The 13,826-nt window shown below is 60.7% G+C and overlaps 1 protein-coding gene across 1 annotated transcript; it reads left to right on the forward strand.

Moving 5' to 3' along the window:
- Positions 1 to 1,172: 1,172 nt before the first annotated feature.
- On the forward strand, positions 1,173 to 13,826 carry LOC101550083 (cholesterol side-chain cleavage enzyme, mitochondrial). Its single transcript, XM_004611842.2, is given in 10 exon segments — positions 1,173 to 1,205; positions 1,207 to 1,445; positions 5,301 to 5,456; positions 7,015 to 7,214; positions 8,311 to 8,514; positions 9,449 to 9,606; positions 12,245 to 12,411; positions 12,731 to 12,809; positions 13,120 to 13,317; positions 13,695 to 13,826. Coding segments are annotated over 10 exon segments (1,566 nt in total).

The following is a 13,826-nucleotide window of genomic DNA, read 5'->3' on the forward strand; positions in this document are numbered from 1 at the left end:
TAACCCCAGTGCTATTTCTCCATAAAAAACTGTTGCTGTTTTATGCAAAGAAGAATTTCCTAGAAAGAAAAAGATACTTTAAAAATTACTTAAAATGTATTTATATTCTTAAGTAGCTCTGCATCCAGAGGCGTTCTGGGTCCATTAGGCTGGTAATCTGACCATTATCAGCATGTGGGCGTTCTTTGACCACTTGAGTTTTCTTCCAGCTTGACTATTGCTATGTTTTTTGACACTTTTACTGATGAAACGCAGAAGCTCTCCAAGTGAGAAGTCAGGTGAATTTTCACACAAGTGAACAGTTAGACTAGGGTAACCTCCCCAGCACCCCACACAGGCTTTTTTTTTGGACAAGGGGACACCAGACAGTGCTCAAGACTTGCTCCTGCCTCTGCGCTCAGGGGTCACTCCTGGTAGGTTCAGGGGGCCGTATGGGGACCGAACCCGTATGGGATGCCAGGGATCCAACTGGATTGGCCACATGCAAGGCAAACGCCCTGCCCACTGCACTAGGGTCCGGGCCCTGTTGCTGGTTCTTGAAGCTTGTCCAAGTGGAGCCCAGCAGCCTATGCTCCTGTTTCTTGCCATGTCCACTCAACATTACGGACAAGGGGACTCTAATTCTCTCATCATCCCATATCTGCAACAAGCAAATATTTCCTGCTGCCATTTGGTTTTCACAGAGAGCAGAATTTTAAAACTAGTAGTGCCACTGGTCAGTTGTGTTTGCAGTAAATAGAGGATATGGTCACGATTGCTTGCGAGAAGCCAGGAAACACTAAAAACACATGTACAGTAGCCTGTAGTGGCTGCCACTATTTGGACCCTATTTCCAAGCTGGCAGGAGGCACTTCCTGCTCTGGGCCCCTCTGGGTGCCCACCCCAGGCCACGCACCCACCCCTCCCCCGCGCAGCCCTACTCCTGTCCCCCCACTCCCCGCACCACTTCCCTGCTCCTCTAGTGCTCACTGACCCAGTGCGGAGACCGAGGTGGCATCCCTGCGCTCTGGGAACCGTGTGGCTCCACCCTGAACCTTGGTCTGGGAGGAGCTGTGAGTGGGTCACCCCAGGCTGGGGGAGGCGGGGAATCCGCTTCCTAGCCTTGAGCTGGAGGTTATAAGCTCCTCTGGGGCCCTGGGCCAGAGCCACCAGTGCGGGGCAGTGGGGACAGCATGCTGGCCAGGGGGCTCGCCCCACGCTCGCTCAGGCCTGCTCAAGGGCTACCAGTCCCTCCTGAGCACCCCTCGAGATGGCCCCGGGCATCCCTGGGTGCCTCCTGGAGAGGGAGCTGGCATGTCCACACGAAGCCCCCGCCCCTACGCCGAGATCCCCTCCCCCAGCGACAATGGCTGGCTTAACCTGTTCCACTTCTGGAGGGAAAAGGGCTCCCAGAAGATGCATCACCACCAGGAGCAGAACTTCCAGAAGTACGGGCCCATCTACAGGTAAGGCGAGGTGGGGCGTGGGTGGCAGGAAGGGGTAAGCGCCCTCCGCGTGCTCCCCTTCCCGGCAGTCTGAGGCCCTGTCCATTTCTCTGTGCCAGGGGACCGTGGAGGGAGGGCAAGGCTTTGCAGATAACGGTTCAGTTCCTTCACCCACCCGGGGGCCGGCCCCTCTGGAACTTTCGGGGGGGCGGGACACAGACCTCTCGGGAGAGAGTCAGCCCCAGGGTCAAGGGGCTAGAGCCTGCCCTGTGCCTGGGGAGCTCTGGGGTGTGCCGACCCCCACCAGCCCGGATCTTAGGTCTTTGACCTCTGAGTACTCCAAGGACCTGTGGGAGGGGTCTTCTGAGGTGGGATCCTGCCTGGTTTTAATTTGGAGGCTTGCTTGCTTGCTTTTCCTCTCTCCCTCTCCCTCCTGCTTCTCTGTTTCTCTCCCTTCCCTTCCCCTGCCCTTTCCCTCCCCATTCTCCTCTCTTTCCCCTCTCCTCCCCACCCCTCCCATTCTTTGCCTTCCCTCCCCTCCCCACATCCTCCCCTCCGCACCCCCCCTCCTCTCCTTTCTCTCTCTCATTCCCTCCCCTCCCTACCCCTCCCTTTCCTTTCCTCCCCTCCCAACCCTCCCCACCCCTTCCTTCCCCACCCCTTCTCTTCCCTTCCCATCCCTTCTCTTCATTCTTCTTCCCTTCTCATTATCTCTGCCTCTTTTTCTCCGTTCCTCCTTCCTCCCTTCCCTTTTTCTTCCTTCCTTCCTCCCTCCTTCCCTCCTTCCTTCCTTCCTTCCTTCCTTCCTTCCTTCCTTCCTTCCTTCCTTCCTTCCTTCCTTCCTTCCTCCCTCCCTCCCTCCCTCCCTCCCTCCCTCCCTCCCTCCCTCCCTCCTTCCTTCCTTCCTTCCTTCCTTCCTTCCTTCCTTCCTTCCTTCCTTCCTTCCTTCCTTCCTTCCTTCCTTCCTTCCTTCCTTCCTCCCTCCTACCCTTCCTCCCTCCCTCCCTTCCTTCCCCTTTTCTTTTCTCTCTGCTGTGCTCAGGGCTTACTCCAGGCTCTGTGCTCGGGTCACTCCCAGCGGGCTCAGGGAGTGACCCATCTGCAGGGAGTGAACCGAGGTTACCGGCTTCAGACCAGCGCCTTAGCCCCCCCGGAGTGCCCTCCTGCCCCTGCTTCAGAGTTCTGTCTTCAAGCCATCCCTGGACCCCTTCCCTGTGTGCAGGGAGAGGGTGTGGGGGGAGGTGACCTGGGCAGGGAGGGACACCCCAGGTTAAAGAGCGAGTGGAGGAAACAGCCCTTGTGGCTTTGCTGACAGGGTCCCGCACTCATCTCCCTGCGGTCACCCTCACCCTCTCCCTCTCCCTCTGTGTTTTTTGGTGGGGGGTGGCTGCACCCCGGAAGCCTGGCCACCAGGGAGATGCCCCTTCCACAAACGCCTTTGATGCGGGCAGGGCCCAGGCTGAGTGGGTTCAGGCTGCTCCTGGGCTTGGTCCTTCTCGCCCAGCTTTGTGGCACCGCTGTGCCCCGCCTCTCTGCACGGTCTCCCCTGCTCCTGCTCCCCTTCCTCCTCTCTCCGAGCCCCTTTCTGGTCCAAGTCGCTTCCATCTGAGCTGCAGCCTGTCTTTGAAGCGGGCCTTATCTCCGCTTCCCAGGCGGGGAGAGGAGAGGCGGCAGGAGCCTGAGCTGGCACTTCCCGCTGCCCCCAGCCTGGAGCCCGGAAGCAAGCGCTGCCCTTTGAGTGCAGGAGGATTTAGAGGCCGGCCTTCCCTGTGCTTTGTTTCTCTCCCTCTTGGTGTTGAAGTTGCAGCCCTGCAGGAGCTGGGGGGCCACTCTGGGCCCCGTTTGGGAGGTGTTTGCGGCTCCACCCTGAGGCGTGCAGGAGCTGCGCTGGCCTTCTGGCTCTTTGAACCAGATGGATGTTTGGCCACTTGGGGCTGTCTGTGGGGTGCAGCAGGGGGACCCCCTTGCCCACCGGCCACATGGTCTTTGTCGGCTCTCGGCTCTGGGCCTGCTTCCCTGGCATGACAGCCAGGTCCAGGCCTCCGCTGAGCTGCGGGGTCCAGGTGGGAGCTGGACAAACACTCAGGGCCTTTCCGGGCCAGGAGCCTTGGGAAAGGGAGTCTCTGCGTCATGGGGCCTGGGTTCGAGCCGGCTGTCTGTTCTCCCCCAATCAATGCCTCTTCTCCCAGCGGACCCCTCCCTCCACATTCTAAGGGCAGGAGGGAGGGAACCGGCCTGAACCCCATGTTCTTATGGGGTTCATCACCTTGGAGTGTGGAGAGGAGGGGCGTCTCACAGGGGACGTGCAAGGCCCTAAGTCTGACCCCAGCAAGAATAAACAGAAAAGAAGCATGGACCTTGAGCGGTTTCTTTCTGCGGGAGGCGGCCCCCGGGGCGCGTGGCCCCTCTCTGGGACGCTGGCCTGGCAGGGCAGGCTGTGGCCCGGCACCAGGCCTCAGAAGGGAGTGTTGCTGGGGCCGGGGGCTGGGGCTTGGGGCAGTAGAAATGCACTTTGTCGGGTGGGCACCTCCCTCGTGCCAGGGTGGCAGCGCCCCAGCTTCCTTCCTGGAGCCTAGGAGGAAGGGCCAGGGGTCACCTGGGCTAGCGGGTCAGCTACCTGAGAGCCCCATGGTGACCAGAGAGCTCTGGGGAGCGGGGTGGCAGGGTCTGTGGGCACACCAGAAGAAAGGGTGTGAGACCTGGGAGGCCCTGGGCAGGGGCGGGGCAGGGCGCCTGGTCCTGGGGACATGGGGTGCTTGACAGCAGACACTGGGGTAGATCTTCTTTCAGCCCTCAGTGCCGTGTTCCTCCCTTCTCACACCTGCCCTTCTCGCCTCACTCCTGCTCCCTCCCACCCTACTCCTCCCTGTGCCCCTTCTCCTCTCACCCCTGCCACTTCCTCCCCAAATCCTACCCCTTCCTCATCAAGACTGCCCTTCCCTCCTCACCCTGCCCCTCCCTCCCACTCTTGCTCCTCCCTCTTCACCCCTGCCCCTCCCTCCTCACCCCTGCATCCTTCCCCTCCCCACCCCCCACCCCTCCCTCTTTGCCCCTGCCCCTCCCTCCTCACCCCTGCATCCTTCCCATCCCCACCCCTCCCTCTTCGCCCCTGCCCCTCCCTCCTCACCCCTGCATCCTTCCCCTCCCCACCCCTCCCTCTTCGCCCCTGCCCCTCCCTCCTCACCCCTGCATCCCTCCCTCTTCACCCCTGCCCCCTCCTCTATCCCTCCTTCCTCATCCCTTCTCCCATTCTTCTCACCTCTGCTCCCTCTCTCCCACCCCTGCCCCTCCAGGACTCCAAAGGGTCCCAAAGAAATGAGCCACATTTCTATTTGTTTAGGTACCACACCTGGCGATGCTCAGGGGTTACTCCTGGCTCTGCACTCAGGAATCACCTCTGGCAGTGCTCAGGCTACTGTATGGTTGCTGGGGATTGAACGTAGGTCAGCTGAGCACAAAACACGTGCCCTTCTGGCTGCACCATCACTCTGCAAGGGCTCACATTTTAGAAGGATGCTGGAAAGGATGATTCTATTTGTATATTTTATTTTTGGCTTTTTAGGTCACACCCAGAGATGTCCAGGGGTTTCTTTTGGCTCTTTACTGAGCAGTTACTCCTGGCAGGCTCTGGGGACTATGTGGGATTGAATCCAGGTCTGCTGTGTGCAAGGCAAATGCCCTACCCACTGTGTTATGGCTCCGAGCCCTGAAGGGCCGATTCTTACCTCCCTCCGAGCTTGTGTTCATGTGTAGGGAGCACGCAGGCATTCAGAGAGGGCGAGAGCCTTGTCTGGGCTCGCACAGCAAGGGGCCTCACTTGCTAGATCTGCACAGTGCTCCGTGAATCGGCTTCTCAGCTCTCTGTCCACCCCACAGGGAGAAGCTGGGCACCGTGGAATCAGTCTACATCATCAACCCTGAGGACGTGGCCCAGCTCTTCAGGTTTGAGGGGCCCAACCCGGAGCGCTATCAGATCCCGCCCTGGGTGGCCTATCACCAGCACTTCCAGAAGCCCATGGGGGTCCTTCTGAAGTGAGTGTCCGTGCCGGGCTCCTGGGAGACGCCTCCTTGCCTCCCTCTAAACTCAGGCTGTCGGGGCCCTGATAGGACTCAGGGAAGGCCTGGGTTCCCTCCCTGTCACCTCTTGGCCCCCTGGCACCGCAAAGTGTGACTCAAAACAGAACATAACAGAGCAAAGCAAAATGAGCCGGCTCTGCTATATGGTGACAGACAACTGGTCCGCCAGCATCGGGGAAAGGGCCGGTCTCAGCACGGGCCCCTCCTGGCTGACGGGTGGGGCCTGAAGGCCCCCAACTCCATGCAGGTCCTGGGCAAGCCTCTGTGGGAAGGAGCAGATAGGACAGGGCCCTCCCTGCGCAGTGGCCAGTGGGAAACTGAGTGTCCTGAAGGAGGTGACAGCCCTCCCACACCCATCGAGGGCTTGGGCACGGAGCCGCTCCGTTGGGGGCGCGCTGTGGAGTCCCGGGTTAGCTTAGCTGCTGGGGGCACAGGGCGACACGGCTTTGGAGACAGGTGGCCCTCCTTGGGGAAGGAACCTCCACAGGAGCCTCGGAAGGGGACGTCTGCCCTCAGGGACAGCTGTGGAGACCCCGCCCTGCCCCCCAGAGCACGTGGCTAGGATGCGTGCAGCAGCGCTGTTCCCAGTGGGCTCCCTGACAGCACCTCCAGCCCTGAGGTGGAGAGACCGGGGCAGACATCGGTGAGACTGGCCCTTAGCTGAGTTCAGCGTGAACCCGAATCTGGGCGCTTTCCCGCCAGCACAGGGCAGTGCCGGGGCCTGTCAGGGAAGGGGGCACAGTGGCCGCAAGGGGCAGGACGTGAGCATGGCCAGGAGGGTCATCGGCGGGGGAGGGACACCAGCTGCAGAAGCAAAGACAGAGGCTGGAAAGTGACCTGATGGCTCTGGAACCATGAACTGCTGGCATGCAGGGTGTGGGCGAGTGTGTGAGAGTGAGCATGTGTCCGTGTCGTGTGTGTAGTCTGTGTATATTCGTGTTTGTGGTGTGTGTCGTGTGGTATATGAATGGTGTGGTGTGTGTGTATGGTATGGTGTGTGCGGTATGATGTGTGGTGTGTGTGTGTGTGGTGTGAAGTGTGTGGGTGGTATGGTGTGTGTGTGGTGTGTATGTGTGTGGTTTGTGTGTGTTGTATATGTGGTGTGTGTATTTGTGGTGTGGTATGTGAATGGTATATGTTTGTGGTGTGTGTGTGGTGTGTATGTGGTGTAGTGTGGTGCATGTGTGTGATGCATGTGTGAGTGTAGTGCATGTGTGGTGTGGTGCGTATGTGTGGTGTGTGTATGTGTGGTGCGTGTTTGTAGTGTGTGTGGTGCCTTTGTGTGTAGTGTGGTATATATTTGTGTGGTGTATGTGCATGTGTTATTGTGTGTGGTGCATGTGTGTGTGGTGTGGTATGTGCGGGTATGTGTGTGGTGTGGCGTGTGGAGTCTGTTTTTGTGCGTGCTATGTGAGGTATGTGTGTCTGGTACATGTGAGTGTGGGGTGTGTGTGGGCATGTGTGAGGCTGGGGCTCTGTGTGTCCCTGAGGGCGTACGGGGCTGTTTCCTCAGGAAGTCGGGGGCCTGGAAGAAAGACCGGCTGGTGTTGAACGAGGAGGTGATGAGCCCCAAGACCGTCGGCAACTTCGTGCCCCTGCTGGAGCCAGTGGCGCGGGACTTCATGGGGGTCCTGCGCAGGCGCATGGAGCAGCAGGAAGCAGGGACGTTCTCCGGGGACCTCAGTGAAGACCTGTTCCGCTTCGCCTTTGAGTGTACGGGCTTGCACCCTGCTGGGCGGGAGACCCCGCACCCCGTCCTGGGACCCGGCGCAGACCCGGGCAGCTTCTGGGATGCGTTTCTGGACACCCCCATCTGGCTTCCACTCGGGAAAAAGGGCTCCCCCAGTGCTCCTCCTTCACTCTCCTCCCAAAGTGCTCGGTGCAGCCTTTCATGCTGGAGTCTCTGCCTGGGACGGGGCTCCTGGGTGGTGGTTGGTGGTCAGTGGGCGCTGGAAGGAGCTGCTGATCAGGTGGGTAAGGAGGTCTGGGCTGTGGGTAGAGGCAGTGCACGTGCAAAGTCCCAGTGGCTGTCGGCTAGCCTAAGGGGCCCTGCAGGAGGTTTGGGATGTTGAATTTGCTGGAGAGAGTATGGTGAGAAAGCTGCTTGCTTTGAAGCGGTTGACCCAGGTTTGGGCCCAGGCACCACAGAAGGTCTCCTGAGCCTCACCAGAGGATCCCTGAGAGCAGAGCCAGGACTAAGCCCTGAGCACTGCTGCCTGTGCACACACCCCTCTCCCCCCACTTTTCACATCCTAACTCTTGGCTTCCTCGGACCAGCCGGAGTGGGTCCTGGACGGCCAGTTGCCCTGGGCTCGTGTTCCCTGGGGCCGTGGCCGCAGCGGGCTTCGTGGCAGCAGCGGCGTGGTGACTTTCCCGTGGGCTTCAGTCCCAGTCCCACAGAGCTGTGTGGAGACTGTGACAACACACTGCACACTCCGGGCGTGTCAGGAGTCCTCAGAAGGACACAGGGAGGACGTCACGCAGCAGCCACTAGTCTCTTGGAGCCTGTCCTGTCACTCAGACACATGGACCGTGTCAAGCCCATTGGGTGGAACCCACAGGAGACACCCCTGGGTTCAGGAGGGACACCCAGAGGCTGCCTTGGGGGCGCTGTGGGAGGGGCGGGCCGGACAGTGTTCCCCTGTGTCCGGTCTTCTTGGCCCGAGCTGGTGGCCAAAGACTGACTTTAGGCAGTGCTACAATCCCGGCGCCCCCTCCTCAGGCCTCGGTTTCTCTCCTGTGCTGCTGTTGATGGGGGGACATGTCCTGGCTGGACGGGACAGACCCTCCAGCTCTGCCTCCCCTGCAGCCATCACCCACGTCATCTTTGGGGAGCGGATGGGGGTGCTGCAGGAGAAGGTGAGCCACGAGTCCCAGAGCTTCATCGACGCCGTCTACCAGATGTTCCACACCACCGTCCCCATGCTCAACTTCCCCCCAGACCTCTTCCGCCTGCTCCAGACCAAGACGTGGCGGGACCATGTGGCCGCGTGGGACTTGATCTTCGATAGAGGTGAGTGCCCCCCCTGGCTGCATCTGGGGCCAGACACCCGGGTCTGGTGGCAGAGGGAGGAGGGGAGGGGAGGGGAGAGCGCTGAGACGCCCCAGGGCTGTGCCAGCCTCTCTGTGCCTCACTATGGCAGCGGGCACTGACGCCCTCTGATGGATGGGTGGTCAGGAGTGCCTGGACACCCTGGGAACAGTGGGCTGAGCCGGCTGCTGCTGAGGGGTTTGTCTGGAGAAAGGAGGGTAGAGAAGCCCACCACAGTCTTCCCAGGATCCCAGGGGGCGCAGACAGTCTCAGGGGGCTGGGCTGAGTGCCCACAGTCTTTCTGGGAAGAAAGACTGTGAGGGGGCATGACAATCTCTCCACACCTGGGTGGGCAGCCACTCCCCTGTATGGACTTCCTCTGGTCTCCGCGTCTGCCACAGAGGCAGGGGTGGGAAGGGGAGGGGAGGCGGGAGGGATACTGGGGACATTGGTGGTGGAGAATATGCACTGGTGGAGGGATGGGTGTTCGATCATTGTATGGCTGAAACTCAACCATGAAAGCTTTGTTACGGTATCTCATGGTGATTCAAAATAAATAAATAAAATAAAAAGAATAACGAGGGGTCAGAGCAAAAGGACGGAGGGAAGGGTGCTTGCCTTACATGTGGCCGCCCCGGGTTTGGCCCGCGGCATCCCATATGGTCCTGCAGAGACCACCAGGAGTGATTTCTGAGCTCAAAGCCAAGGGTAAGCCCTGAGCACCGCCGGTGTGACCCCCAAACAGAAACAATGACAAGACAGAGGTGTGGGTTTAGCACAAGTCTGGGCTGTGTGCCACGGTGCCCTGGAGTGCCAGCACCTCCAGCCCTGCACCAGAACCCCCTCGTCCCTGGAAGCCGTTCCCCCCTGCACCCCTGCCCAGACCCTCCCTCTCTATCTCCCTCCGGCCCCTCAGCGGAGATGTATGTCCAGGGCTTCTCCTCCGACCAGAGGCAGAAGCAGCAGCTGGACACGTACCCAGGCATCCTGTACTGCCTGCTGGGCCGCAACAAGATCCCCTTCCAGGACATCAAGGCCAACGTCACGGAGCTGCTGGCGGGCGGCGTGGACACGGTGAGACGGTCCCCACCGGGCCATGGCCTGCCTTCCTGGTCCCCACCAGCTGCGTCTGGGACCCGCTGTCGGACGGTCCTCTCACCTATTCTGGGATGCGGGGGACGAGGGGTCCCCATGGACCAGGGCTTGTCGGCACTGAGGGCGGATGGCGCTGACGGCCCTGGTGGGCTGAGGCAAGCAGAAGGGAGCTGAGCCCCCCTTGACCTTCAAAGTGTGCAGCAGGCAGAGGGCGGGAGCTATTCCTGTGCCCGGCACTGCGGCGACACCTCCTCCCCCAGGCATCTGGCTCACAGTGCTCAGAGCTTACTCCTGGGGGTGCTCGGGAGCACCCGTGGGGGTGCTGGGGATTGAACCCGGGTTGACCGTGTGCAAGGCAAGCGCCCTCCCTGCTCTCCTAACTCTCGGGCCCCCGAGCCCCCCCACTGCCGTTATGCTGAAGCCACCGAGAAGCGCCCACCAACACCAGGGTGGAGTCACCGTCAGGGACACTGAGGAAACATCTTACGGCAGCGGAACCCTGCATGTCCTTAGTGCCAGCTCTGCTCCTCTGGCACCTGCTTTTTTGTGGGTGTGGTGACCGGGGTCACTCACATGCTTGGTGGTGGAGCACGCCCACTTGGTCACGATAATCACTGGTGTGGGTTGCCTGGTGTGGTACTCGCACGCTTCCTGTCCTGGGCTCCCTAGGACCATGGGATGGGCCACAGAGGGTGCTGCTGGGGGTAGACTCTTGAGCCTCATGCCTGCAACTACCTTTAAGCTACGGAGCCACCCCCACTCCGACACTCCTTCTCCCTCCCTCCCTCCCTCCCTCCCTCCCTCCCTCCCTCCCTTCCTTCCTTCCTTCCTTCCTTCCTTCCTTCCTTCCTTCCTTCCTTCCTTCCTTCCTTCCTTCCTTCCTTCCTTCCTTCCTTCCCTCCCTCCCTCCCTCCTTCCTTCCCTCCTTCCTTCCTTCCTTCCTTCCTTCCTTCCTTCCTTCCTTCCTTCCTTCCTTCCTTCCTTCCTTCCTTCCTTCCTTCCTTCCTTCCTTCCTTTTTTTCCTTCCTTCCTTCCTGAAACTGGGACACAGAGAGGTTAAGTAACACAGTGTCACACAGCTAGCATCCCCCGTGCCTCCATTCTGTGTCCCGTCTGAGGGCAAAGGCTCACAGGTCTTGTGGGAGGACAGGCTTGCAGGGCGGGAGGGGCACTGAGTGAGGGGACCGAGGAGGCCTTCTGGGGCTGGGGGGCTGTGGAGAGAGAGCTCAGGGGAGAGAGGTGGTGTGGGAGCAGCCGGGGGCCCGTGGTCCAGAGTGGTGTTGTTGCTGGGGCTTGGGGGCCCAAGCGAGGGTTGCAAACTGGAGGCAGTTGCTTCTGCGGTGAGGAGGAAGCAGTCCGCACCACCGTGCTTGCCCCGAGCACTGTGCCAGCACTGAGGGAGGGGCCGGGGGCCTGATGAGGATCCCTCACGCCCTGGTGAAGTCGTCCCACCTCTGGCTGCGTCAGGGTCAGCCAGTAAATCAGGGCACTGACTTAATGGTGGGTAATACCGCATCTTAACCACAAATTGGGGTCCTTGCAGTGGTGTGGGCAGGGGTGCGAGCCTCTGCTTGTGGAGAATCCATGTACAATATTCAGTGTCCTCAGCTGCCCTGTGGGGTCAGGACACCCCGTCCTCTGTGTCTCGGGTCTCCAGTCCTGAGCATCTGTGGGTGCTGCACCAGCCTTCTGCCCCCCGAGGGTCAGCACCCGTCCTGCCCAGCCCACGAGCAGCGGTCAGACCCCAGGCAGTAGACAGACTGGCCCCCCAGACCGGCCCCGTCTGAAGCCCTCTGCTCTCCGAACGCGCTAGACAAACAAGAGAGGCAGTTTCCACACCTTCCTTTGGGGCTGTGCTGCTGAGGGCAAATGCTCCATTCTGGAAGATTCTCTGGGGAGAGGGGCGAGGGCTGCTTCTCCCGGCAAGGGAAAGGAAGGGGCACTGTTTAGCTCGGGCGGGAGCCCGGCCGGGCTTGTTCTCCAGAGGGGTGAGAACTCTCCTGGCTGGGGCATGGCCAGCACTGGAGACACGAGGAACAAGGACAGGAAGACACTTTCCCGGCCCCCCACCCCCAAACGCTTGCCAGGGTGGCCAGAAGGTCTGAGTGAAATTTGTCTGGGAAACTGGGTTTGCTTTGGGGCTGGCGGGGTGCTGGGATGGGCTTCTTGGGAATGAGCTTCCCTGGGGCTGGAGCGATAGTCCGGCCACATTTTGGCCTCGCCTGTGGCCAACCTGGATTCGGTCCTCAGCATCCCATACAGCCCCCCTGAGCATCGCTAGGAGTGATCCCCGAGCACAGAGCCAGGAGCAAGGCCTTGAGCACCACTCTGGGTGGCCCCAAATTCAAAAAATTAAGAATAAAACTCAGGGGCTGGAGCAATAGCACAGCGGGTAGGGCATTTGCCTTGCACGCGGCCAACCCGGGTTCGATTCCCAGCATCCCATATGGTCCCCTGAGCACCTCCAGGAGTAGTTCCTGAGTGCAGAGCCAGGAGTAACCCCTGTGCATCGCCAGGTGTGACCCAAAAAGAAAAAAAACACCTCAGATCTCCATGGTGGACCAGCGGGCTGGCGTGGGAGTGATAGCCCCCTCTGCTCCCTGACCCCTCCCCCCAGACTTCCATGACGCTGCAGTGGCACCTGTACGAGATGGGGCGCAACCTGCAAGTGCAGAAGATGCTGCGTGAAGAGGTCCTGGCCGCCCGGCGCCAGGCAGCCGGAGACACGAGCAAGATGCTGCAGCTGGTTCCGCTGCTCAAGGCCAGCATCAAGGAGACACTGAGGCAAGCTCCCGCCCCCACAGCAGGGCCAGGAGAACAGTGGTGTCTGGGGCCAGGGTTAGGGCCAGGGCCGCTGGGGGAGAGTGATAGCAGGGAATGGGGAGTCTGCAGGACACACCTGGGAATAGCAAGGAAAGGCCTGTGTGTGTGTGTGTGTGTGTGTGTGTGTGTGTGTGTGTGTGTGTGTGTGTATCCTACTGGAGACGCTCCTAGTCCTGCTTCTGGGGGCTGTGAGGCCATGCTGGGGAGGTGGGGGGTGCGCATGAGGCTGGAGGTGTCCAGACCTGGCGACTGTCAACTTCTGGACGCTTTGTTCTGGCAGACTCCACCCCATCGCCGTGACCTTGCAGCGGTACCTGGTGAACGACTTGGTGCTTCATAATTACAAGATTCCTGCCACGGTGGGTGGAGCAAGGCCCGTGGACAGAAGGGGCAGGGTGGGCTCCCCTGCAGCCAGTGGTGGCGACGGGCCTCTGTCCCGCCTAGTGGAATGGGGATCAGTAGAAGGGCCGGACACTGAGTAGTCTGACTGCCTGGGTCTTGGGGGCCCGAGGGGGCCGAGGGATGGACAGGACGGTCCAGTGTGGCGAGGGAGGGAGGACTCATAGGGTGTCATCTGCTGGGTGGGCAGGGGTGTCGGGGGGAGGGGGCAGGCTGTGCTCAGGGTCCTGAGGACATGCGGCACCCCCGATCTTGCTCATCTGCCCCCAGACCTTGGTGCAAGTGTCTCTGTTCGCCATGGGCCGGGACCCCACCATCTTCCACAAACCCATCTCTTTCGACCCCACACGCTGGCTGGAGAGAAACAAGGCGCTCACCAGCTTCCGCCACCTGGGCTTCGGCTGGGGCGTGCGGCAGTGCGTGGGCCGCCGGATCGCCGAGCTGGAGATGACCCTCTTCCTCATCCACGTGAGAATCGGAACTGCGCGTGTCCCCTGCCCATCAGCTCTCTTCCTCTGTCTGGAGCCCGGAAGTCAGGGGTCACTCGGTTTCCCATTCCTGGCCCCATCCCCCGCCCTGCTGCCTCCTCTGGGGGATCCCTGCTCGAGTCTGATGCCATGTGGGGGGTAATGACGGGTGGGGGGAGCAGGTGGGATGCAGGTTGGCAGAAACGAGTTCAAGTGAGAGAGGTCAGTTTCGGGCCAGGGCCTGGCTGTGTGAGTCCGGGGTACCAGGCAGGGTGATATGGGGGGCCAGGGGCTCAGAGCGCCACGCTGCTAACAGGAGGGGGGAGACAGCCCCTCCTGCACCCTCTCCTCAGCCCGGCACCCCTTCCTCTCTCCCAGTTCCTGGAGAATTTCAAAGTGGAGATCCAAGAGCTCAGGGACGTGGGCACCGCATTCAACCTGCTCCTGATGCCCGACAAGCCCATTCTCTTCAAATTCCGGCCCTTCCACCAGGACCCCCTTGAGAAGTGA

Source organism: Sorex araneus, chromosome 3 (genome assembly GCF_027595985.1).
Source record: "Sorex araneus isolate mSorAra2 chromosome 3, mSorAra2.pri, whole genome shotgun sequence".
Lineage (NCBI taxonomy): Eukaryota > Metazoa > Chordata > Mammalia > Eulipotyphla > Soricidae > Sorex > Sorex araneus.